This window comes from Thrips palmi, unplaced genomic scaffold, assembly GCF_012932325.1.
Source record: "Thrips palmi isolate BJ-2018 unplaced genomic scaffold, TpBJ-2018v1 HiC_scaffold_1, whole genome shotgun sequence".
In the NCBI taxonomy this organism is placed as follows: Eukaryota; Metazoa; Arthropoda; class Insecta; order Thysanoptera; family Thripidae; genus Thrips; species Thrips palmi.
Genome location: NW_023144620.1, coordinates 6,182,882 through 6,205,617, shown reverse-complemented (window position 1 = coordinate 6,205,617; position 22,736 = coordinate 6,182,882). Strand labels below are relative to the sequence as shown.

The following is a 22,736-nucleotide window of genomic DNA, read 5'->3' as shown; positions in this document are numbered from 1 at the left end:
ACGGTTTAGACTTCTCTAATAGTGTTCCAAATCCAGCGAGCGAAGCGAGCTTAAAGCGAAAATTCACACAATTCTAGACTTTAACACAACTTTTGCCATTTTTAGAGCTTAAATACACGCTTTATTGGTGGGCGAAGCGAGCCAAACGGCAAAATAATGGAGGAAAATTAAGAAAACCTGCGAGCGAAGCGAGCAAGAAGCCAAAAATCAAAGAATTTGCGACTTTGCTATATTTTTCTCTCTATTTCGAGCTCAAAATGGCACTTTAGTGTCTGAAAGTGGGGGGGGCGATGCCCCCCCCACCAGATTTTTTTTTTTTTTGGGGGGGGGGGGGAAGTCGCCCCCCCCGCACCCCACTTCCGGCGCCCCTTTAGATCTGTGAGGAGCCCGTTAGGTTAGGACTGGTTGGACCATTATGTTTGATTATAATATCTGTCGAGAGTAGGGTTACATCCGTCGCGAGTAGAGTAAGAACTATCCCGAGCCCGTTAGGTTTTGGGTTTGGATTGGTTGGACAGTTTAGATTTTGAATATTAAGTAGCCTTCCGTCGATGCAAGGAAAACCCAACCCAACCAACCCGACAACGGCATCTGCCCTATGACGTCTGCCATTTGGGGGAGTACATTATCCCTAGGGACCAAGTACTCCCCTGCTGGTGGGGGAGTACACCATCCCTAGGGCCAAAGTACTCCCCCCTCAAGAGAGGGGGAGTACCTTCATCTAGGGATAGTGTACTCCCGGGAGTACACTATCCCTAGGGTCAATGTACTTCCCCCCTCTCGAGGTAGGGGAGTACACTATCCCCAGGGATGGTGTACTCCCTAAGGGGGGAGTACATTGTCCCTAGGGATGGTGTACTGGGGAGTAACTCAATCCGGGGAGTAGGATATCCCGCTTACAGCGGTCGCCACAGCATGCACTAGACCGTTGCTCTCGCGTCCCCGAGAACGCGGCTCGGGTTCAACTCCCGGCGGCGTCGCGACACGTGGCCCGGCCGCCCCGCCATCCATCATCGACGCGGCGCACGCGGCTCGCTTGCAGTGTAGCGTAGTGTAGCGTAGTGTAGCGGAGCGCGAATCATTAATCATTGGCTGCATTTTTGTTCCGTCGAATTTCCGGATTCCCGCGCACGCGGCACGACGCGCGCGAGCGGCGTGCGGTACAGTGTTGCCGTCTCTCTCGCACGCGTGCGGCGTCGCGCGTGCGAGAGAGAGAAAGAGCTCACTCAGGCGGAAACACGCTGCATCACGCGGTGGGCGAACGACGAAGGGAACGAAACAAAAGTGCGAAAAAAGGGTTGGGTGTTTGAACCCGTGACGCGCACCGACCTCGTCGCACAGTCACACTACCCCTGGTGGAGTGAGCCAAACGCGAGGCCCGAGGGCGCACCCAGCCGGGTGTGGCCCGCCCCGTGTGGCTTGCACTCGGCTGAGATCCCCGCTAACAGTGGGGCGTCGCGGTGCACGGGGTGGGGCGGGGGGTTCATTACGTATTCCAAGCCCCGAAACATCTCGGTGCTTCTTAATGAGACCACAGGAGTGCAAAGACGGTGCGCGGGGGATTTCATTTCAATTCACGTGTGGTTCCCCTAACGGTGTTACAACGCTCCACCGTGCTCGCGCCCCACGTCCTCGTCCTGAATCCGGCCCAATTTTTCAGCGCCCCGCCTCCCCCTCCGGCTGCTGCAGACGTCTATGCAGATGCTCGCCTCGGCGGGAGGCGCTGCTGCAGCAACCCGCGCAGCACTGCAAGGAGGGCACCATTGTGGTGGTCCAGGACGTGGCATAATCAGGAGCTGCGTGCGTGCGAGAGAGAGCGGAGCGGGTCACAGTCCTGGCCGAGCTCAGTGTGCGACGGTGAGAGATAAAAGGAATGTTGCCAACCCGTCTGAAAGTCCTTGCAAAGCAGCCCCGTGGCGCCCACCAGTCCGACGACTAAAATCCAACGCTTCGCGCCTTCCCTCGCTGCATTCTGCCGGAAGTCATCCGGGGTTTTGCCAGAAAGCCCTGTCTGAGGTGGCAAATGGCACCTGCCTGAGTGCCCTGCCCGGCCTGTGCAGCCTGGAAGCAGCTGGAAGTTGCTTCGGGCTGAATCCAAGTTTTTGTCCACCCTGGGTCGGCAGGCGTCGGCATCGAGCTATCGACCATTTCACTCGACTTATCGAAGCGAGCCTCGAAGCCATACAGCCGGCGGCATCACTTAGAGACGTCGCACAAACAGCAAGCTGTTGCATCACCGGCAGCAGGCCGACGGCAGGCGGCGCCACCCAGTGTAGGGGACTGCCGGGGTTTGTCCTAGGTTTGTCCCCCCGGACTCCGCCGGAGTCGCCTATTTCTGGCCGCGTAGAGTGGGACGGACAGGGGGTGACCCCCTTCTGACTGCTGTCTCTCTCGCACTCGAGGAGCGCCGCGTAAGCGCGCGAGGGAGACAGGGCGACTGTTGGGAACGCGCCTACAGGCCGACGGACATCCCGGACAGTCCACCGCCACTCTGACAAGGGCGAGGCACGTCCTGCTGAGTGTGCAGACAGTGCCGGAGCGGCGGCCAGGCAGGCGGCCAGGCTGGACGACAGTTTTGCGGGACCAGGGCGCCTCACCCGGCCTAGCAGTCCAATCGTTTCAACACTGGAAATATCCAAATTGTCTGTCTGGGTCGGTCCGTTAGCGGCCTCCGCGGCAGCCCTGCGCCACGGCAGCCCTGCGCTGGGCGGCTCGGCTCCGGCCCCAAATTGATCGCCTAACTTTCGGCCTTTCACCCTCCCCGGCCGTCCCTGGCACGCCCCTGGCACGCCCCTGGCACGCCCCTGGCACGCCCCTGGCACGCCCCTGGCACGCCCCTGGCACGCCCCTGGCACGGCCCTGGCACGGCACCACAACGCAATGCTGGCGGGCTGCCTGCGCCGAGCGCGCCAGGAGCCTGCCTGCGCTGCGAGGCGGCAACGTGCACCAGGTGGCCCTCGGCGATCACGGCCTCGGCGGCGACGGGGGCAGCCAGCGGGAACCAGCCGGAACCGGGCCACCGGATTTTCGGCTACACATTAAGTAATGCGGTCCGGGCTCCTGCTCCGGACCGAGGTCCGGCCTGCCGGGCCTGCGCCTCCGGGCCGCTCGCCAAGAAAGAGCAAGCGCAGTGGGTCGGGCTCGGGGCCTCGGTGGGGCAGTGGGCCAGCGCGCCAGGCTTGGCCGGGCTTGGCCGGGCTCCGCCCCCGGGAATGCCGACTACCGTCAAGTCAGACATATTCCCAGAGGCGGACCCCAAAAAATTGGGAATATTAAATCAGGCGATATCCAGCGTGGGCAGTGGGCCGCGCGGTCAGGTTCGGGAGGGCCGCGGCTCCGCGGCTCGCCCTTGCACGTACTCACGGTGGAGGGAGAGAGACGGACTACGCAGAGGACCGGAAGGGCCGCGGGGGCAACCGCATTCCACATTTCGGTCGATATGGAGATATCAATGCAGTGGGGCCAGGGCCAGACCCTCCCTGCTTCCGAGACAATATGTGTCGGTCGTAATGATGAATGGACCTGCCCCATGTGGGGCGCGCTGCGGGGGCGTGGCGTGGGGGGCGCGATGCGGGGGCCACTTGTGGAGAACAACAGGAAAAGAATAGGAGGGATTAAGGCGGGTGCCCGTGATTGGGGGTGGTGGGAGGCAGGCAGCTCGGAGTGCGTGGGCAGATCGTCGCGGCCCGGATGGCGGCATCCGCCCCACCCACTCCGCGAGCACACGTCCCGGGCCGTCATTTATTTGGGACTCCTAGTGGGTGCGCTCATGCGGGAACACTGCACCTTCCTCTGTACGTGTGTGTGTGAATGTGAGTGTGTATGTGTGAGAGAGAGAAAGAGAGAGAGTAAAAGTGTGGTGATGACGCTGGGAGGGGGCGCGTTACTTATGGTGGAAACGGTTGAAAATGTACGAATGTGGGCGAGGCGCGGCGAGGCGCGGCGAGGCGAGCCAAGGTGGTGAAAGGTGGGGGCACCGAGAAAGGGACGGCGGAGAGTGATATGGAAGGAGAGGCGGTGGCCCGTGAAGGCGGCGGGGCGCGGCGGGGCGGGGTGGACGCGCCGAGCTGGAAAAGCTGTCGCGCGCCGTGTGTGCTTAGCTCCAGCACCGCGCCCCACCCGCGCACCACATCCCCACGTGCACCACTGTGTGTCACGTCACGTGGATGTCACGTGGATGTCACGTGGATGTCACGTGGATGTCACGTGGGTGTCGCGTGGGCGTCGGTGACGTCATCGTCGTGACAGCGCTCGGCTCCAAGCTGATTAGCTCTATCGCTCCGGAATGCAGCATGTTCACCCACCTCTGTCGCCTCTGCCTCCGAACACGCCCCGCCAACAATGCGGCCGAGCGTGCAGGGTGACGGCTCCACGACAAGGACAAGGAGAAAGGGGGGGGGGGAGGAAGGAGGAAGAGAGAGAGAGGAAAGGAGCGGGTAGACAGTCAGCGAGCGGATTCGTCATTGTGCCCGTTGTTTCGCGGGTGAAGGACTGAGAAACCGAGACGGCGGCTGAGAAGAGTCAAATGACGCGCTGCCGGGGCGCTTATTGTGTCTCACGCATTTCTTCTTCTTGTTTTGTTTTGTTTCTCCCGGCCTCTGTTGTTGTTGTTGTTGTTGCCGTCTGGCATTTCACTCTTGAGTCATAACCGGAACAACTAATGAAAAACATTGCGGTGTGGGCGCGGCGCCCGCCCTTTCAAAGCTCCGTGGCGGGCAGGGGCAAGGGCAGGGGCGGATCCAAGGGGAGGGTGTGTGTGTGTGTGGTAGGGGAGGGGGGAGGTAGGGGGTAGTTACCCCTCTTTCACACTCCTTTGACCCTGTCGGAAAAAGCACTGCTTCACCCCCTCCTTGGAAAGATCCTGGATCCGCGCCTACTCTGAGTCCTCTGCCGCTCTGGCAAGACCTTGGTCGGCCTCTTACTAAATGAGAAAGCGTCTTTGACGGCACCGCGACGCCCACCCCAGGCGGCTCGGCTCGTCACGGCCCGGCGCGGCCCGGCGCGGCGGGAATCAGAAGCTAACGAGCACTTCCAGCCGAGTGGTCCGGACGGCCCGAGCGGTCCGAACGGACCGCGATGACGTCATCGGCCGGAAGCGGCGGCCGGACGCCACGGCGGAGCGTGCGACGGCTTATTCGTGAAGCGAGCTGAGCGGCAAGCGAAGGCCCTTCCCCTCCACGCTGCCCGCCACGCCCGCCCAGTCTCTCGGGCGGCGGTCTCGGCGGCGGCCTCTTGACGCCCCCCCCCCCTCCTCCCGGGCCTACGCCGAGCGCGCAGGGGAGGAGGGAGGGACGCCCCCGCGGTCTGAAGTCAAACAGGGGGAGGGGAGGGGGCTTGATTGCGGCGCGGCACGCACGAGGCCCACGGCGCAGCACGGCGCCGACCCGAGGGGGCACCAATTAACTGCAAACGCCCTGATTGAAAGCAATACGCAGTGCAGCCCCCGACCCCTGTCTGCCTGTCGGCCTGTCGCTCCGAGCCAGCGCGCGAAGCGGCCGGCCACTGGCCCTTTTGTTGTGCAGTTGACAGTAGTCGGCAGCACATTCCGGCGGACTGTCGACCGGCTGCCACACTGACCAACTTTCTGATTAACCGATTGACTGACTCCCTGCCCGACCGACTGCCCGCCTGCCTGCCCGCCTGCCTGCCCGCTTACTAGTCACGAGAGGATGGCGCAAACACAGGCGGCCGACAGGAAAAAGCGAAACACGTATGCAAAGGGTTGTTTGTATTGGTTGGCGGTGCCGCAGTGCTTCATTGTGCTGGCCGTGCAGGCCCCGCCGGCCGGGGCAGCGCGTTGTAACAATAACCGGCGCGGGGCACGCGACGACGCGCCGAAAGGCCCGATGCAGGGTTGGGGAACACGGCGGGGCCCGAACACTGGTTTCGTCGCTCTGTCTCTCTCGGGCACCCAAGGTGGAGAGAGCGAGCAGGGCCAGCAGGCAGCCCGAGGGTCAAGGGCCAGAGCCCGGCAGAGGGCCATGAAAGAGGACCGGCAAGCCCCGCGGGTCGGGAACCAAAGGGTCTAATCAGCTTTCGCAGGCCTGGCCGTGGCCTGGCAGTGGCCTGGCCGGGCCTTGCCGCCATCCAGTGCGGGGGCGGGGCGGAGAGCGCCCAGGCCGGCCTGGTCGCAGCACTTGCAAAACGCGGCTGCGCGGCACATTGGACGCAGCCGGTCTGCACCAGGCGCCCGGCCACCGCAGGGCGCGAGCGGCGATGTCCTCGAAAGAGGCCGGCATTGCTGGGCGTTGCCAGCGGGATGCGGTAATCACAGTTCCACCGGCCGGCCTCAGATTCCAGCTGGCCAATAAGGGGCAGGGCTTCGAGGGGTTCAAGGGCCGCGGGTCTCGAGGGCCAGAAGGGCCTGCGCGAGGGGCTCGGGCACGCAAATCAGCGGCGCCGTTGACTCACTGACCTTGGACACCTCCAGCGTGGAGCTGAAGGGCAGCACGGCGACGCCCACCAGCAGGTCGGCCACGGCGAGCGACACGATGAACAGGTTGGTGACGGTGCGCAGCTTGGAGCTGATGTAGACGGCGGCGATGACGAGCAGGTTGCCCAGGATCACCATCACGTTCACCACGCCGAGGATGACGAAGACCACGATGAGGCGCGGGCTGTGCCAGTCGGCGCTCTCCAGAAGCGCGGCGCACTCGGTGTCGTTCATCGGTCCCGACGGTGCGTACGGTGCGTACGGTGCGTCCGCGTCGGTGGCATGGCGGCGTCACGTCGCGCCGAGCCGCGGCACGCCCTCGTCCTGCGGCACAACAAGGAGCACGTCACGTCAAAACACCGGCACGCCAGGCAGCACGTCAGCGTCGACAACACGGTGAAAACACGCCTACGCCCTCCAGCGGCACGCCAAGGAGCACGTCTTAAGGTTAAAACACGTCCTGCAGCACGCCAAGAAGCACGTCAGCATCAAGGTTAAAACACGTCAAGCAGCACGTCGGCGTCGACAGCAGGATAAAACACACCCACGCCCCGTCGCCGTGGCACACCCCAGCACGTCAGCGTCGACAGGGAGACACAGGCGGCACCTCTCCTCATTAAGAGGGGCGCCGCCTCGGCTCGCCTCGGCCGCGGCGAGGATGCCGTCGTGGGATAACGCGACGCGCGTGACGGCGTGTAAACAGGCGGGGCTAATAAATTACCTCCCGCGCGCTCCCCATTCATAATCAACTAATAATGCCTCCTCGGAAGTGGGACTGCGGAGGGAGGGGGGCTGCCACCTCTCCCCCACGCCGCGGTGCTTGCCACTGCCTGTGCTGTAACCCCATCCCCGCCGACGGCCCGCACGGCCTCCAGCACCTTTAGCGCCATCAGGGACACTCCCAGGCGCTTTCTTCGCGCGCCATTCTGGCGGCAACGCGCACCAGCAGCACCAGCAGCAGCCAAGTGGAGCACAACGAGGCCAGAAAGGAGCACTACCAAACTTATCATTCCGCGGCGGCAGCAGCAGCTAGCAGCTCAAGGTGTACTTTAACTCCCGACTGCTTCGTCTTAATGCGGCGCCAACTTCCTCGCGCGCCTCGTCCTCGCCGTCGTGCTGCAGAGGCGCCACCGCCTTGCCGCCGTCGTCGCCGTGCCTCCCCGCCCAGGGCCAATCCGCCGCCACCCGCGTCCCTAAGCCGGAAGTCACTCTGCGCGCGCTCTCTCTCTCTCTCTCTCTCTCTCTCTCTCTCTCTCTCTCTCTCTCTCTCTTTTTCTCTCTCTCTCTTTCGTGTGTGTGTCTCCAAAGTTGCGTGGCATCGGGCTGGATGACGCGACGCAGCGCTCACTGCTGCCAAACGAGCTGCTGAATTAAAGCGCCGACTCTCATACATATGTGGCCCCCGCCCTTGCCCCGCCCCCGCGAGCCGCGCGTCGAGGGAGTCCCCGGAAGAGAGATTGGGGCGGGAAGGAGAGGGGGGGGGGGACTGGGGTGGTGGCGAAGTTCACGACGAATGCGGGCGCGCCTCGTCGATCGGAGTCGTTCATACATAGAATGATTCCGCACCACGCCCAGGTTGCTGAGTGCGTGGCACGGGGAATGCAATTGTTATGAAATTCAACGGGTGCCATTCCGTGTGGATCCCAAAACTTCGAAAATGTCGATGTCGTTCGAAACCATTTTTCCAGGTCCTTACAGAAATCTTATTTCAGCGCTTGCGGGGTTCTTCATATTTCGCAAATTAAATTCTGGGGTGGCCCCTCTTTCAAAGCACACCTGTAACACACCAAATCCGGCGCAAAAATGAATCAACGCATTCGTCGCTTGGAGGCCCGAACGTGATCGGGCATCGGAATGATGCGGGGGACCGACGCCCACTTCCCCGAAATGATTAAAGCAGCGCCCGCGCCGCGCCCGCCACGTCGAGAATCAACAAGTCTTTGTTGGCGGCGGGGCGGGGCGGGGCGGGGCGGGGCGGGGCGGCGGGGCGCATCGCGGGTAAAATAATGAAAGCCGGGCTAGACCCGATTACGGTGCGTTCAGACCCACTTGCCCCGGCCGCCAGGTAAATAGAGAGGGATCCTGCGACCTGCGAGCCCCTCCGTGGGAAGGACGAAGAGTGGACGGCGGAGGGCGAAAGCGAAACGTGGAGAAGGGCCTTCCGTAAGCCGGCGAGCACACCGAGCGCCCCGCGTTGTGTATACCAGCTCGACAAAGTGTACGGAGGGGCGGCAACGTGGCGACAGCGCGAAGGTCGGGCTGCTGACTGACTTTCGATCCGGGGGTAGCGCCACCTTTACGAAAACTCCCATTTCCAGGTGTCCGTGCTTCGGCGTGCTTCGAGGACGGCGAGCCCGCGCTGCAATCATCGGCCTTTTTGTCAGGTTGTCACTCGCTCCGCTTGTCGGCGGCCCCGGCGACGGCCACGGCGACGGCCAGGGCGGCGAATCGGGAGCACGGCGGCGCATGTTCCCCGCGAGGCCCTACACCGCGCTCGCTGCACACTGGTAGCGCCGCGGGGCGAGCGGGGTGAGCAGGGTGGGCTGGGCGGCGAGGGTCAGCCGACAAAACCAGACACAACCGCAAAGGCCACTTTGCGAAGCCATCCCCTCGAGGCAGGGCGGGGGATGCTGCGCCCTACACAATACCCATTTCCATCGAGGGAAAAGCAGGCCACTGCCTGAAAAAAAAGTACATCGTGCACTTGATTCTTGCCTCCGCCATCGAGGCCACGAAGTGCGACACGGTGGACGGAAAACAGCCAAATGCTTCGTGACGTCCTCGACAGCACCGCGGTGCGTTGTGTGCCGCTGTCGGGCTCAAAGATCAAACACGGCGGGCTTTTTATTTCCTTTCCGATTCGGCACCTCGGCACCCAGCGCGGCGTCGCGGCGTCGCGGCGCACCGAGCACGTCCCGCGTGATAACGAGGCCAGCCCGGGCAGCCCGGCCAGCCCGCCGCTTGGCGCATTATTTCCTCTTCGCGTCACGCGTGTGCACTGTAGCGCGCCGTGGCGGCGTGCAGTCGGCCGGCGTGGCGGTGGCTCGGCGGCCGGCCAGGCCAGGCACGTCGGCCACCCTCCCGCCGTCCGCCCCCTCCCCCATTAGCAGCACGTCCGTCGGGCTGTCCATTACCTTCGTCACCCGCAGCAGGGCAGGGCCCAGCCTGGGCGCAGCCGGGGCGCAGACCAGGGCCCAGCCCGGGGTGGCGGCCTCTGCGCGCCCCGCTGCCCTGCGGCCCTTAATATCCCTCACATCCGCCAAAACGAGCCACTTTAGCACTTCCACCGACCCAGCCCCAGCCAGCACCCAGCCGTGTCTTTGCTCGCGGAGCACTGCATGCTGGCTGCCGCCGGTGTGGCGTAAGCCTGCCTTCAGCCTGCAGAGTGCAGGTGTGTGCGTGGGCCTGAGTGTGTGTGTGTGTGTGCAAGCACGCGTGTGTGTGTCGGCGCCCTGTTGACAGTGTAGGGCCCAAGAGGTGCTCGAGTTGTTGACAGGGTACTGAGCCAATGAGAGGGTGGAGTGCGGGGCTGGTGCTGCTCGCGGCCCTCTATTTACCCACTTTCATATTGCTGCCTTTACCCTCCGGCTTTGCCCCGCCTGCCCGCCTGGCGTGTCCTCCCACGTGTCCTCCATCACGGCGCACGTCACAGGACACGACTCCAGGGGTCTCGCCGCCCTCGCCGCGCGCTCAGCCCGGCTCCCCGCTGTATACATTGGGCCGTCTAAGTTTGTGACAGCAACTTATTCGGCACACTTTCACCTCCCTACTCGCGATTGAGAGCTTGTCGCCGTCGGCCGCGTGGTTCACGAGGACGCTGTCGAGCTGCCACCACCACTACCACCACCACCGCCGCCACTCCCCCGCGACTGCAGCGCGGGAATCAATCGGCCGGCCTCTTTCTGCCTTTCTGCCCGCACCATCCCCTGGGGGCCCCACTTTTGGTAACGTGTTGGGCCGCCGGCCAGCCCGGAGCACTCAGAGCCCCCAGCAAGGTACGTGCCCGGCATGCGGCCACGCGGGGCGGGGCGGGGCGGGGCGGCCAGACTCTGAGCGGTGGCAGCGCGGGCGGGGCGGCGCCCCGTCAGGGCAGGCAACCAGGGCACCCGCGCGCTCGACGGGACTGCCTACCCCCTCCACCGCAGGCGCTCTGTGACGACGGCGAGGACGGCGACGACGGCATGGCTGTGATCTTGGCGGCGGTAATGCTGGCTACCAGCATGCCGCGGTGCCGCGGTGCCGCGGACGGACGGCCTGCAACGTCCGACAACAAGGGACGGCTACCCCTGCCGCCGCTCGTCAGCGAGACAAAGGGCCCTTTGGGAACTTTTTCCAGCGTCGCATTCGAACGGCGCGCGTTCGGCCGGCCGGCCACAAAGCGGGGGCTGCAGGGGGCGGGGTGGGGCGGGGTGTCCCTGTCCGCAGAGTCCACAGGAGTGGGAGGCTCATTTTGTTCGGTTTGGCTCAGGCCTGAATGCGTCCGGACGGCTTGGAATAATAATGGACTGTGGTTTAGAAGGGGGAGGGGCGGTCAGGGCGGTAAGGTGGACACGGGGCCGCCGTCACCGCGGAGGGGGTGGGGAAGGGGGGGGCGATGGTGAAAAAGCAACAAAGCCTCGGCGCTGCGGACGGTCGCGGACGGTCGGATACCGCTCCTCGGGGAGTGACAGTGACGCACGGGGCTGCTGCGAAGCGGTGAGGTATTTCGGCAAAGCGTGGGCAGAGAAGGCCGTTGTGGGACAAAGTGGTGATGGACTCGGAGGGGAGTGGTCCGTCGAGAAGCATCACCATCATCGTCGTCGAAGGGGTCTTTGCGTCTGCAGGGTTACACGTTAAAAAATGTCAGAAAACGCAAAATTACCTGTTTTTGTACCGCGGAGCTTACGCTCTGTCACGCACTTACGTGTTTCCGTTTTGTCCTGTCTTTTTTCTTAGCCCAGACACACTTAAATGACTTATTTAGCGGTTCGTGACAAGCCGTCACTAGCAATTCGATTAAACGACCTTTCTTCCGCTTCCGCCTTTGTTGGACTGGACCGTTTCCCCGACTAACTCGCCCATTTCGACCGCAACAGCCGCAATCATTGCTTTTTTTCGCGGTTGTTTTCGGCGCGTGTACAGTGCTCGAAGGGCCACTGCGGCGTCTCTAATGGCGACTCCTTTGTGGTGGGCTGCCGCGCTGCCGCACTGCCGCGCATCTCAGTCCCATTATCCGGCCGATTGTCAGCGCGTCCCTTCTGCCCGCCCCGCCCCGCCGCGGTCTGTCTCCGCGGCCTGTTTGCCGATTCCGACTGCGTGGTCGGCTTGTTTACCTGCCAGGTCGCCGCGCGTGCCCTGCCGCTGCCGGCCGAGGCCGCCGGGGCCCTCCGTCCCGGCCAAGCTGACCCAGCCCCACCGGCCTGGCGCACTCGCTGTCTCTTTTTAAGCGGTCTTGCTACCGCTTCTAGCTCTGCATACGATCCCACTCATCCCATCCCATCCATCCACCCATCCATCCATTCAGCGCGCTCGAAGGGGACTGCATGGTCGTGGTTCGTCGTTCGTCGTTCGTCGTTCGTCGTCGCCTGCGCCGCCACGCCGCCTCGCCGCGCCAGTCCCCACTCCTCACAGCCACCCCCTCCCTCCTTGCCCCCTCTCTGCCCGGCCTCCCCGGCCGGTCCACGGCAAGACCGCTTTGCTAAGCTTGCCTTGGCGGAACTTTTTTTCTCCGGCATGCGGTGCTGCGGCATGGCCTTCCTCAGGTAACTGGGCAGGGTCGCGGCGCCCTCGCCCCGCTCCGCGCTCCGCTCCGCCGCCCGGCCGGTCTGGTTGGTTAGCACTTGTTAGCAACTCATAGTGGCCGTCGGCGCCACCCGCTTCTCCTCTCGCCCCGCGGCGCGGGGACGCAGCCCTAAGCGACGTGAGGGGCAAGCCGGCCAGGCCGAGCAGGCCCGGCCCTTCTTGTTCTTCTCCGGGATACAGCACGTCCAGGCTGCCGCTGGCGGCGCTAGCCGAACTCGCGCCGAAACTAAGTTACCGCCTTGTTTTGAAAACACAAATAAAGGCCGACCAAAGGCCAGCCATGCACGGTGGAAGGAAGACAGGCCTCCTCGACAACTTCTCTCTCATCCAACATTAATTTTCATACCTACAATCCGAGTCCGAAATGTGTTTGTTTCGTTCGCCGCGGTGGCGGTCGCCCTGCGCGGCGCGGGTCTTTCGGGGTGCTGTATCGAACTAAGGCTTTGGACGCAGCCACGCGTTAGGCCCTTTTGAGCGACCCGCCCCTCGGTACCGCTTCCTGTCCCCTCTTCCCCCTCCCCCCTCTCCCCCGACCATCTTGTCTGCTCGATACTCTCTTCGTTTCGAGGAAACCCTTCCAGTCCCGTCCCTCTTCTCCCTGTCCCTCTCTCCGTTTCTCTCTCCCCTAATCTCTCCCCATCTCGCTCCCTCTCGACGGGGGGACGGAGGGACAAACGGAGCCGCCACTGCGCGGCGGTATTCAATCGGGGCAGAGGCTAGTTGAAGTCAAGGTGTGGGGCCGACGCCACGGAGCGAACCCCACCGACCCTCGAGATAGTACCTCGACAACAGTAAGGGAGGGGATTTTTTGCTGCAAAAGACAGCGGTGAAACGCGACTTTTTTTTTGTGTCGGTAGAAAAGTTTTTGGCGGCAAAAGTGACGGATTTGAGCACACACCAGCATGTGTGTGTTTTGAGAGTTTTTGTGTGTGTTTGTGTGTGTGTGTGTGCGCGCGCATGTATGTGAGTGTATGTGTGTGTGAGTGCGTGGGCTGCCTGGTCGCAATGCGAAACAAACACGCACAGGAACAGTATTTTCTTTTTCCGTCAGAGGGCGCAAGGCCATTGTTGGCAACACGCCAGTTTGTTTGCGCACCGACACGAGTGCCGGCACAACAATGGCCAAAGATATCCTACTTTGTTTATTTTTCGAAAAAATTTCGCATGCATACACAATATTCGGGTAAAATTCGCAAATACGTTCGGAGGTAGGAAGCGCTAAATCCATTCCATAGCATGTGTTATTTTGTGTATATTTTATTCTCAGTAAGGGATGTCTCAGTAACAGCCACAAAGTGCAAACATGATAATACGAAGTAAACTTGATTATTTTCCTCCCTTCTCTGAAACCGGATTCCTGACGAAACTGCACAAAAACAACTTTCCACGCAAATGAAGCCTAATTGTAAATATGACGCCCAGCCGCGTGGCGCGACTAATTTGAATTTACCGCCACGAAAGCGTCGGAGCCGGAAATACCACGCCACTAGGGCAAGCGAAGCGCAGCCCAGCCTAGGCAGAGCCCCGCGCGACCGATAGCAAGACAAGGCAGGGCAGGGGCTGTGCAAGGGAAAAGGGGGGGGAGAGGGTTGGTTCTAGGCCAGCAGGTCCCACCGTGCCTGCTCCGAGGTCGACTCGAGGCACTATCTTGCTCCCTCTCTCCCCCTCCCTCTTTGCTGCCATTATCTTGGCCGCTAAATCTGTGCGGAATGCGGTGAGGTGTCTGCTGGCCGTAAGCGAACTATGCGAAGTTGTGGCCGTGGTTGGCAAGGTCCACGGCAGTGTCAGAAAGGTTGAAACGGCTCCATTACGCAGCTCCTTTCATTAACCGCAACTCTAATATGGCGACCCGCAACAAGGGAGCATCCATACTACTCACGATGGGGAATCAAAATGGCGACCCGCAACAAGGGAGCATCCATACTACTCACGACGGGGAATCAAAATGGCGCCCACAACAAGGGGGCATCCATACTACTCACGACGGGGAATCAAAATGGTGACCCGCAACAAGGGGGCATCCATACTACTCACGATGGGGAATCAAACTGGCAGCCCGCAACGAGGATGCATCTATACTACTGCCTGAATTTGAAACGAAAAGGTTTCTGTTTAAAATCCATGTCGTAGATGGCGTCAGGTGGGGCCATAATGTACACCTGTGTCTTTCATTCACTGCCTCATACCAGCTAAGATACACGCTCGCACACACACACACAAAGGGGCACACAAGGCTCGCCGCGCGTCCGCGCGTGGAATACAAGATTGGCGGCCCCATGATGCGGACGTGCGGGGCGTGCGGGGCGTGCGGGGCGTGCGCATACGGACGTGAGTGGGGCCGGTCTGCACGACGCGCACCCTTTCCCGAACGCCAGCCGACTTATTAGCCGATCTGGTTCCAGTCAGTTTCCCTCGGAGGATGGATGGTCGGTAACGGACGCAAGCGGCAACTAAGCAGCGCGCTCCCTCGCTCTCGTGCGCCCTTGTGGCGTTGGCGGCGTCGCGGCTTCGCGGCACCGCTTCTACCTTGGAGCTAAAAACGGGAGTGTAAAGACGGCGGTGGGGCCTGGCATCCCAGCCCTTGCTTTCACCCGCCGGCCGGGGCCTCGGCTCACTGCGCTACTTGTAAAGCGCCAGCCAAATGAGCAGCTTCCGAGGGTGTTTGTGAGCCGCTTTTCTGCTGGCAAAGCTCTGGGGCCGTGCTCGGGGCGTGGCCTGGGCTGAGGACTGTCTCGGACACACACTGAAGCCTTCTTCCCCATCCCCGCCCACTCCCCCGCCTTCACGCGCTTTCGAAGCAACTTATAATGACCGGACTCAGCCCGGGAGTTCTCATTCGACTTCTTTTTCGCCTCGGGCAGAGATACAATAAAAAGTATTCCTCGTCCTTTTTCCAGATTCCTCCCCCGGCTGTAGCGAGGAAGAAGTGCTTGCCTCGCCCTCATCACCCGACAGAAAACTCGCCTATAAATATCAGTTTAAAGTAGTAAGTGGGTCATGTTTGTTGGTTTATTGCTGACCAGCGTGATAAACGCTTGCTTGATAGGGAGACGCGGCAGAGACTACACCGTGGTCCAGGCCGTCCAGGCCGTGGGCGCCCCTCCCCCTTCCACGAACCTCTTGCTATTCAGTGACATCCTCTTTATGCTGCTCTAAAGGTCCGCAGCCTTGAACCACACGGCCGGTACTCACGCGAGTTTACCGAAGCCAAGGCTGCTGCCGGCACCAAGGCGCGGCCAGGAGGAGGGAGAAGCTCTGCATGGGAGCCGAGCGGCTGCCGGCTGGAGCATGCTGGAGGCGGGCTGGAGGCGGGCTGGAGGCGGGCTGGAGGCGGGCTGGAGGCAGGCTGGAGCGACTCCTGAGCCATGGCGCCGCTCGGGGCAAAAGTGTGATCGAGACCCAGAGCCTGGGCCTGGGCCTGGGGCAGTACAGCTGCGGAGGCGATCGGAGCGTGTAGGAAAATGAAATGCGCGCCCCGCACTCCAGCTGCGTCGCCCAGATATCGCCCGCCTCGTCGTCCTCTCCACTTTTATTTGCTTTGTTTCTCTTTCGGCGGGAGAATTATCATCCCTATCTTTTCACCAACTTTGACATTTTGGAGCGAATAAAGCGCGCCCGGCGTATGGAGAGAAAAGCTTTTCCCGCGGATGATCAGTCTTCGCAGAGCAGGGGCAGCAGGGACAGTAATTGAGTAAGATGGAGAGGGTCCGCTCTGCAACGTGAGGGTCTTGATGTGCGGGGCCAGGAAGGCCGGGCTGGGCCGGGCCGGGCCCAACCTGCGCTTTGATTACATTGGCGCACATCCATCCCACTGCCTAATCGCTGGTTGATTGTGGCGCAGAGCGGTTGAGGGAGAAGCGAATGGCAAATCGCTTGAGCTGATTAGAATCGGATGGGTGGGGGAGCCGCAGGCACGGCCGCAGGCACGGTCGCAGCCCAGCCCCGTCGCACCCGCGGTGGCTTCCGCGGCACTGACCGCGCCACCAGAAGAGTGTCGCCAGCTGGCCGCGTCAGGTAAAGTCAATGCAGTGCGATGAGGGTGAGACGGAAACCAAATACAGTGGAAAAATAACACCAAAAATCCATTTTAACCTTAGGTTAAATGAAACTTAAGAGCTTGAAATATTGGTTTCACAAGGAGAAAACAAAGGATTTCTTGGCAAACATTTTAATAGAAAACTATCCCCTTGTAAACGTGACTGAGCACATTTTTCTCTGCATGTTTTCCACCCGTTGACTACTCGACGGGACGCCCTCGCAGCAAGGACAGCCGGACGCGGCGCTGCCGAACACCATGTACACCGATAAGGTGAGGCGGCAATCGGGTGGAGGATCGCCTCGCTTGTGGGCAGTGCGCCCTCCGGGTTCGGGCAAGCCTTCGGGCAAGCCTTCGGGCAAGCCTTCGGGCAAGCCTTCGGGCAAGCCTTCGGGCAAGCCTTCGGGCAAGCCTTCGGGCAAGCCTTCGGGCAAGCCTTCGGGCAAGCCTTCGGGCAAGCCTTCGGGCAAGCCTTCGGGCAAGCCTTCGGGCAAGCCTTCGGGCAAGCCTTCGGGCAAGCCTTCGGGCAAGCCTTCGGGCAAGCCTTCGGGCAAGCCTTCGGGCAAGCCTTCGGGCAAGCCTTCGGGCAAGCCTTCGGGCAAGCCTTCGGGCAAGCCTTCGGGCAAGCCTTCGGGCAAGCCTTCGGGCAAGCCTTCGGGCAAGTTCGCCCTTCGGGCAAGCCTTCGGGCAAGCCTTCGGGCAAGCCTTCGGGCAAGCCTTCGGGCAAGCCTTCGGGCAAGCCTTCGGGCAAGCCTTCGGGCAAGCCTTCGGGCAAGCCTTCGGGCAAGCCTTCGGGCAAGCCTTCGGGCAAGCCTTCGGGCAAGCCTTCGGGCAAGCCTTCGGGCAAGCCTTCGGGCAAGCCTTCGGGCAAGCCTTCGGGCAAGCCTTCGGGCAAGCCTTCGGGCAAGCCTTCGGGCAAGCCTTCGGGCAAGCCTTCGGGCAAGCCTTCGGGCAAGCCTTCGGGCAAGCCTTCGGGCAAGCCTTCGGGCAAGCCTTCGGGCAAGCCTTCGGGCCCCTATGCGCCGCGCCTGATGGGTTAATAACTGCCCCGCGCCCAGCCATTACCCCGTCAAAAAAAAATGGTGAGCAAACACAGACGGGCGTTGCTTTCGTCGCTCTGTCTTTCTCGCGCCTTTGTGGGACTCCCCATGAGTGCGAGAGGGACAGAGCGACGGAAGTGACTCGGCACGAGTCTGCAGCCGTTTTCGGGAAACACGCGAGCAGGCGGGCCCTGCGCCCCGACAGCCCCGAGCTGTCGAGCGGACTCCAAAACGCCATCCTGGGCGACACTCTCCCTTGCCGCTGCCCGGCGCTGCCCGGCGCCGCTTGGCTGCCCCCCACCCCGGAAACAAATGCTAATCGCAAACGATGTGGCGGGTTGACCTGGCCGAAATAATAAAGTCCCTCAAAGCCCCTTCCCTCAGCAGCAGCAACAGCCAAGGGGAAACTTGAGGTGAATTATTGACGCAGCGCCGACACGCCACGGCCTGCAGCAGCCGCGTTCCGAACGGGAGTGCTTCCTCTCTCGCACGCCCGGGGCGAGCCGCGGCGGTGCGAGAGAGACCGAGCTCGCTCGCCAAAAAGGCTAAGGCCTCCAGCCCCAGTTCCGCTTCTGATAAACGATTGCCGGCACTCCCTCCCCACTTTCCTTTATTGAGCAACACGACGAGTGCAGCGACGGGTTGACCCCTTACCCCTTCCACCGCGGCATTTTCTTTCCACTTTCCTTTTCTGGCTATCGCCGAGCGTGCCAGGCACGCGCAAACGCACCGCCCGCAACGCCAAGGCAACGGCAAGGCAAAGCACAATGGCAACGGTGACGGCACGGCCCTAGTTAGCAGCGGCTGCCAATCACACGTCCCGATGTACTCGGCGAGTCAGTCAGACAGACAAGTTGCTCGGTGGAGGCGGCTCGGCGGTACGCGGCTTGTGTAGCGGCGGTTCGGCTACACGGCCGGCTACTCCACCCGATGAATCTTTCATGGCAAATAGCTGTGACGACGCCGACGACCGAGTCGCGCTTCGGCGCTCTTCGGTCGCTTCGCTCAGGGGCCATGAAAAATGAAGCAGTCAGATTATTTCGAGTCGCGACGCGGGCGTCCTCCACGCCATCTCGAGAGTCGCGAGCTAAGCGGCAAAACGGTTTGGAGGCGCCCACGCCGTGCCCACGCCGCGCCCGCCCCGCCGCGCAGCGAAAGCCGAGACGACGAGACGTCATTGCAGGGGCCTTGGCGGGGGCCCCACGCGGGGCGCGCCTGCAGCACGTGACCCCCAGCCTCTCTGTCACACCCCTTCGTGAAGCCCCACGAGTGCGAGCGAGACAGAGCGACGAAACTATCCCCTTCGGAAAGCTGGCCTGTCTTTACCGGGCGGTGACGTCAAGGTGCCAATTTACGCCCCGCAGCCCGCAATACCGGCACTACTTCACGGCACGCCGAGTGCTGGGGAAGGCTTCAAGTGTCTTGGACTGGGCGCCGTCGAGTGCCGTGAGCCAGCTGTGTGTGTGTGTGTGTGTGTGTGTGAGGGAGAGAGAGAGAGAGAGAGAGAGAGAGAGAGAGAGAGAGAGAGAGAGAGAGAGCGCGAGCGAGCACGTGAATGAGGGTGGGGGCTGCGAAACTTCATCGATAGTTGGCGGCGGGTCATCAGTGGCCGTGCCACATCGGACAGGGTATGGATGAGTAAAGTGGTTCTGTCTGTGGTGGCGCAGGTAGTGCTCGCCCACTGGCGACCACGCGACCCTCGGATCGCGCCACGACCACGCCGCCGGGCTGCAGGACTGTGAGCCTGAAGGACACTTCGGGGTGCCCCGGCCTTGCTATGCTACTGGCAGAAGGACTGAGGCGCACAGCCATTGGCCTCCAGGGAGTTGGCCATTTTTTTCCGGGCGCTGACTGGAGTCGTGGGGACGGTCGTCGGGGCAGGCAGCCCGGCCGGCCATCGAACCCTAGCCGATGGCCGCTGGCCGAGGGCCTGCAGGGGCTCCTCTAATCCATGCCGACCCGCCCGGAAGGCCTGCGTGGCCCGCGCGGCTCGGCGCGGCTCGGCGGCACACAGACCAACTCGGCGGCGTCATCGGAGCCCCGCGCCTCATGCCCCGCGCCCCGCGCCGTGCGACCCAGTCCAAATCGATGGGCACACCATGTGGCACGAAAGTCGTGACGTTTCAATGACGTTGGCGTGACGAAGGTAACGGTGGCGTGACGAGCGCGCCGTGACGAGAACGTCGCGACGAGCACGTCGCAACAAGCGTGCCGTGACGAGACGAGAACATTGTGACCTATACGCCGTGACGAGCACGTCGTGACGAGCGCGCTGTGACGAGCGCGCTGTGACGATCGCACCGTGACGAGGACGCTGTGGCAAGCACGCCCGGGACGAGGCTAGGCCAGGCTAGGCCGCGCGGGAAGCCGCCGACTCTAGCGCATGATTGGGCGGGCTGCATGCAGGTGCAAGCGGGGCAGCGAAAGTCAATTAAAATTAGATGGGAAATGGGCGCGCCTCGTGCAGTGGGGAAGTCTCCCCACGAGGGATATAGACTCACACACATGCACACCCCCACTCACCCACACACACACACAACAAAAAATTGCCGTTCGCTTTCGTTCACCGGTGGAAACTGAAAGCCACACGGGCAGCAGCTCCCAAGGACGGCGCCATCCCTGGTACCGCTCGTGCCTTCTTCTATCCGACCTCCAATCACATCAAACATTCCACCAATCCATTTCACTAATACCAGCGGCACCTTCAATGGGATTCCAGGGAACGGGACTCCATGACATGTCTCCCTCTCTCTTTTTGTCCTCTCTGTTTTTGGCGTGTGCGTGCGCGTGTTTCCGGCGAGTGGATTACTCGCCTCATGACAGCAGGTGTGCTGTGTCATTTGGGGAGTGATACGGCTTCGGTTATGGAGCGCAAGCGGTCGACGCGATGCCGCGAATGCGAAACAGAATCACCCTGCTTTGCAAAAACAAACATAACCATTCAAACAAATAACGCAAAAAAAAAAAAAACAGAAACAAAAAAAGGGTTGAACTTTTCCATTTTACGGGTGCTTCCTACATTGCTCTCCGTACACTATAGCAGACAAAAACCCCCTCCCCTCCCCTCTCCCTCTCTCAATCTTCCCTCAAACGGCCACCACAGCGACATCTTCCCCAGGGTATCATTACCGGGGGCGATGGAGTAAATGCACGCTCACACGCCGCCTGCAGATTCGTCTGCGCAAAATGACACGGAAAACAAAAATAAAAGACCACCCCTTTTTTTGTTTTTGTCTCCCTTTTCCCACCGGCGTGCAATCGGCGTGGCCATAAATCGCCGCCGGGCCTTTGCCGCGCACCTTTTCGGTTTCAACGTCCGAATCGCTTGTGCCAGGCTTTTTGACAGTGATCGTAAAATATGACTTCTGCTCGAGTCGGTCCGGGCGGGCCGGCCAGGACTGGGTGCCGCGCCACGGTGGCGCCGCGGCGAGCGTCGCGCCAAGTTATGTGCTTCCGACTGCGGGAGGGCGCGACGCGGTGCAACGTCTCGGGTCCTTCTTTTGCGCGCCACCGCCGCGGTCAGGCTTCCCACAGGAAAGCAGCGACCGCATCCAGCGGCTGGTAGCGGCAGGCAGGCATCACTGCACAGCCAAAAGGCGCACCCGCCCCGCCCCGCCCTTGGGCCCGGGGGGGGGGGGTATCGGCGTCTGCAGCGAGCAGGGGAGCGGCCCCCTTCAGCATCTTCGGCCCCTTGGCGATGCAGCAATGCACCACCAGTGTAGCGTACACGACATCCTTGTGGGCGGGTGTGCGCGTGGCGCCGCCCGCAACCCTGGGGCTTCGGAGAGGCACCCTCGGGTCGCCCCAAGGAAATGAGAAGGCGGGCAGGGCGCTCGCGTCAAGCCGAGCCGCGGCAAAGCGCCACCGATTGGAAAGTAAGGATGAAGAGGGTTCAGAAAACCGAAGGCACCAAACTTTAGCCCGCATGGTCGCGGAAGCGTGCTGGACCTGTACGTCGCACCTACCTCAAATCGCGTCCAATGGAACGATCACCAACAACCTCAAAACGGCGGACGAATAAAGGAGAATCTATCTGTGGCTTGAATGTGAGGAGTTACTGTAACGCTAGCTTGTGCCAGTTCCGTTACCGCCCTTAAGGGCGCGCCAGAAAGAGCGGGCAGTGTCGTGGATAAACGGCAGAAACAGCCGTTTCGGATTGTGTCTGTGCGTGGCAGCGCCGCCCTGTCGACCGCACCACACCGCGCACCACACCGCCCCGCCCTGGATGCACCCCACAGCGATTTGCATACCGGTTACACGGCTTCGCTCTCCGCCTGACTGGCGTCCCCGCCCCACCCCGCCCCGCCCCGCCCGATGACTCCGCAGTGACTCGCAGGGCAATCGATGTCCATGTCCAGTCACAAGGCTATTTTCAGGCCGGCGCCATACCCTTTTGATCCGACACACCCTCGCCAGCCGACTGATCCGGAACAATGCTGCCGCCTCTCTCTGTCTCTCTCCCACTGGCGCCCTTCCGCAGGGGTGCGAGAGAGACAGACCGACGGCGCGGCCGCGCGGACAAGAAAAAGGAAAAGTTGATCTAACGAAAATTTCCCTGTCTCCCTTCACAGGGCTTGTCGATATTCATCCCCCGACAGGGAAAAGGGGCGGCAGGCGAGCCGAGCCGGCTATTAGGATAATCGACATAAAAAGATGTGTCGGGGAATAAATTAAAATGACCGCAACAGGCGATTCGCGCGTTAAACGCCTCGGGGAGAGTGACGCACAACAACCGCAGTGGGGAAGCTCTTCTACTCACGGCAGCAACACTGCAGCAATATGCCACAAATACACGCACACACACACGCGCAAGCACACTCACGAGAAGAGGTTGGGTCCGGCACTATATCATCTCACCACACCTGTGTACATGAATATGTTGGTACGCGTGGTGTGTGTGTGCGCGCTTGTGCGAGTGTGTGTGTGCGGGCGGTTCGACTTGACGCGTCCCGGCGGGGTTCGGTTCAAATCCGAATTTACGGTCCTCCCCGTCGGAGGGTCTCGGGGCCGCGAGGCGAGGCGCACGAGCCTCTCCAGGCGGTGCGGGCGGTGCACTGTGTAATTACCTGGCCGGCCACGCTGCCCTGCGTATCCATTGCTGGGCTGCGCTGGCTGCGTGCAGTGGAGTGGAGGGCTACGGCTGCCCCGTGTCGCGGAGACACGCCGCGGCGCCCATCGCGTCGACGGGGCCGAAGGGAGGCGCCAGGTGCCAGGCGGTCAAGAACAGTCCGCGGGGAAAGTTGCCACGAGCGGCACCGGGAGGCGGGAGGCGGGAGGCGGGAGGCGGCCGGGGGGCGGAGGGCCTCCGACGTGCTCGACTTCGCGTGCTTCGCGTCGGCCGCGGCAGCGGGGCGCTCGGCTCGGCGCCAGGCGCGGTCGGCTCGCTTCGGCTCGGCTTGGGACTACCCCCGTCGGCGGCTCGCGGCCAACTGAGCGCCGCCCCGCC

The 22,736-nt window shown here is 62.1% G+C and overlaps 1 protein-coding gene across 1 annotated transcript in view; it reads right to left on the bottom strand.

Annotated features, from left to right (window-relative positions):
- Positions 1 to 22,518, bottom strand: part of LOC117643382 (octopamine receptor Oamb) — a 63,944-nt gene extending 41,426 nt beyond the window's left edge. Inside the window, exons 1-2 of the mRNA XM_034382240.1 lie at positions 22,357 to 22,518; positions 6,416 to 6,757 (exon numbers count right to left, since the gene is read on the bottom strand). Coding sequence (XP_034238131.1) covers positions 6,416 to 6,667 — 252 coding nt within the window. The 5' untranslated portion in view covers positions 6,668 to 6,757; positions 22,357 to 22,518. The remainder of the gene's footprint in view (positions 1 to 6,415; positions 6,758 to 22,356) is intronic.
- Between the last annotated feature and the right edge of the window lie 218 nt (positions 22,519 to 22,736).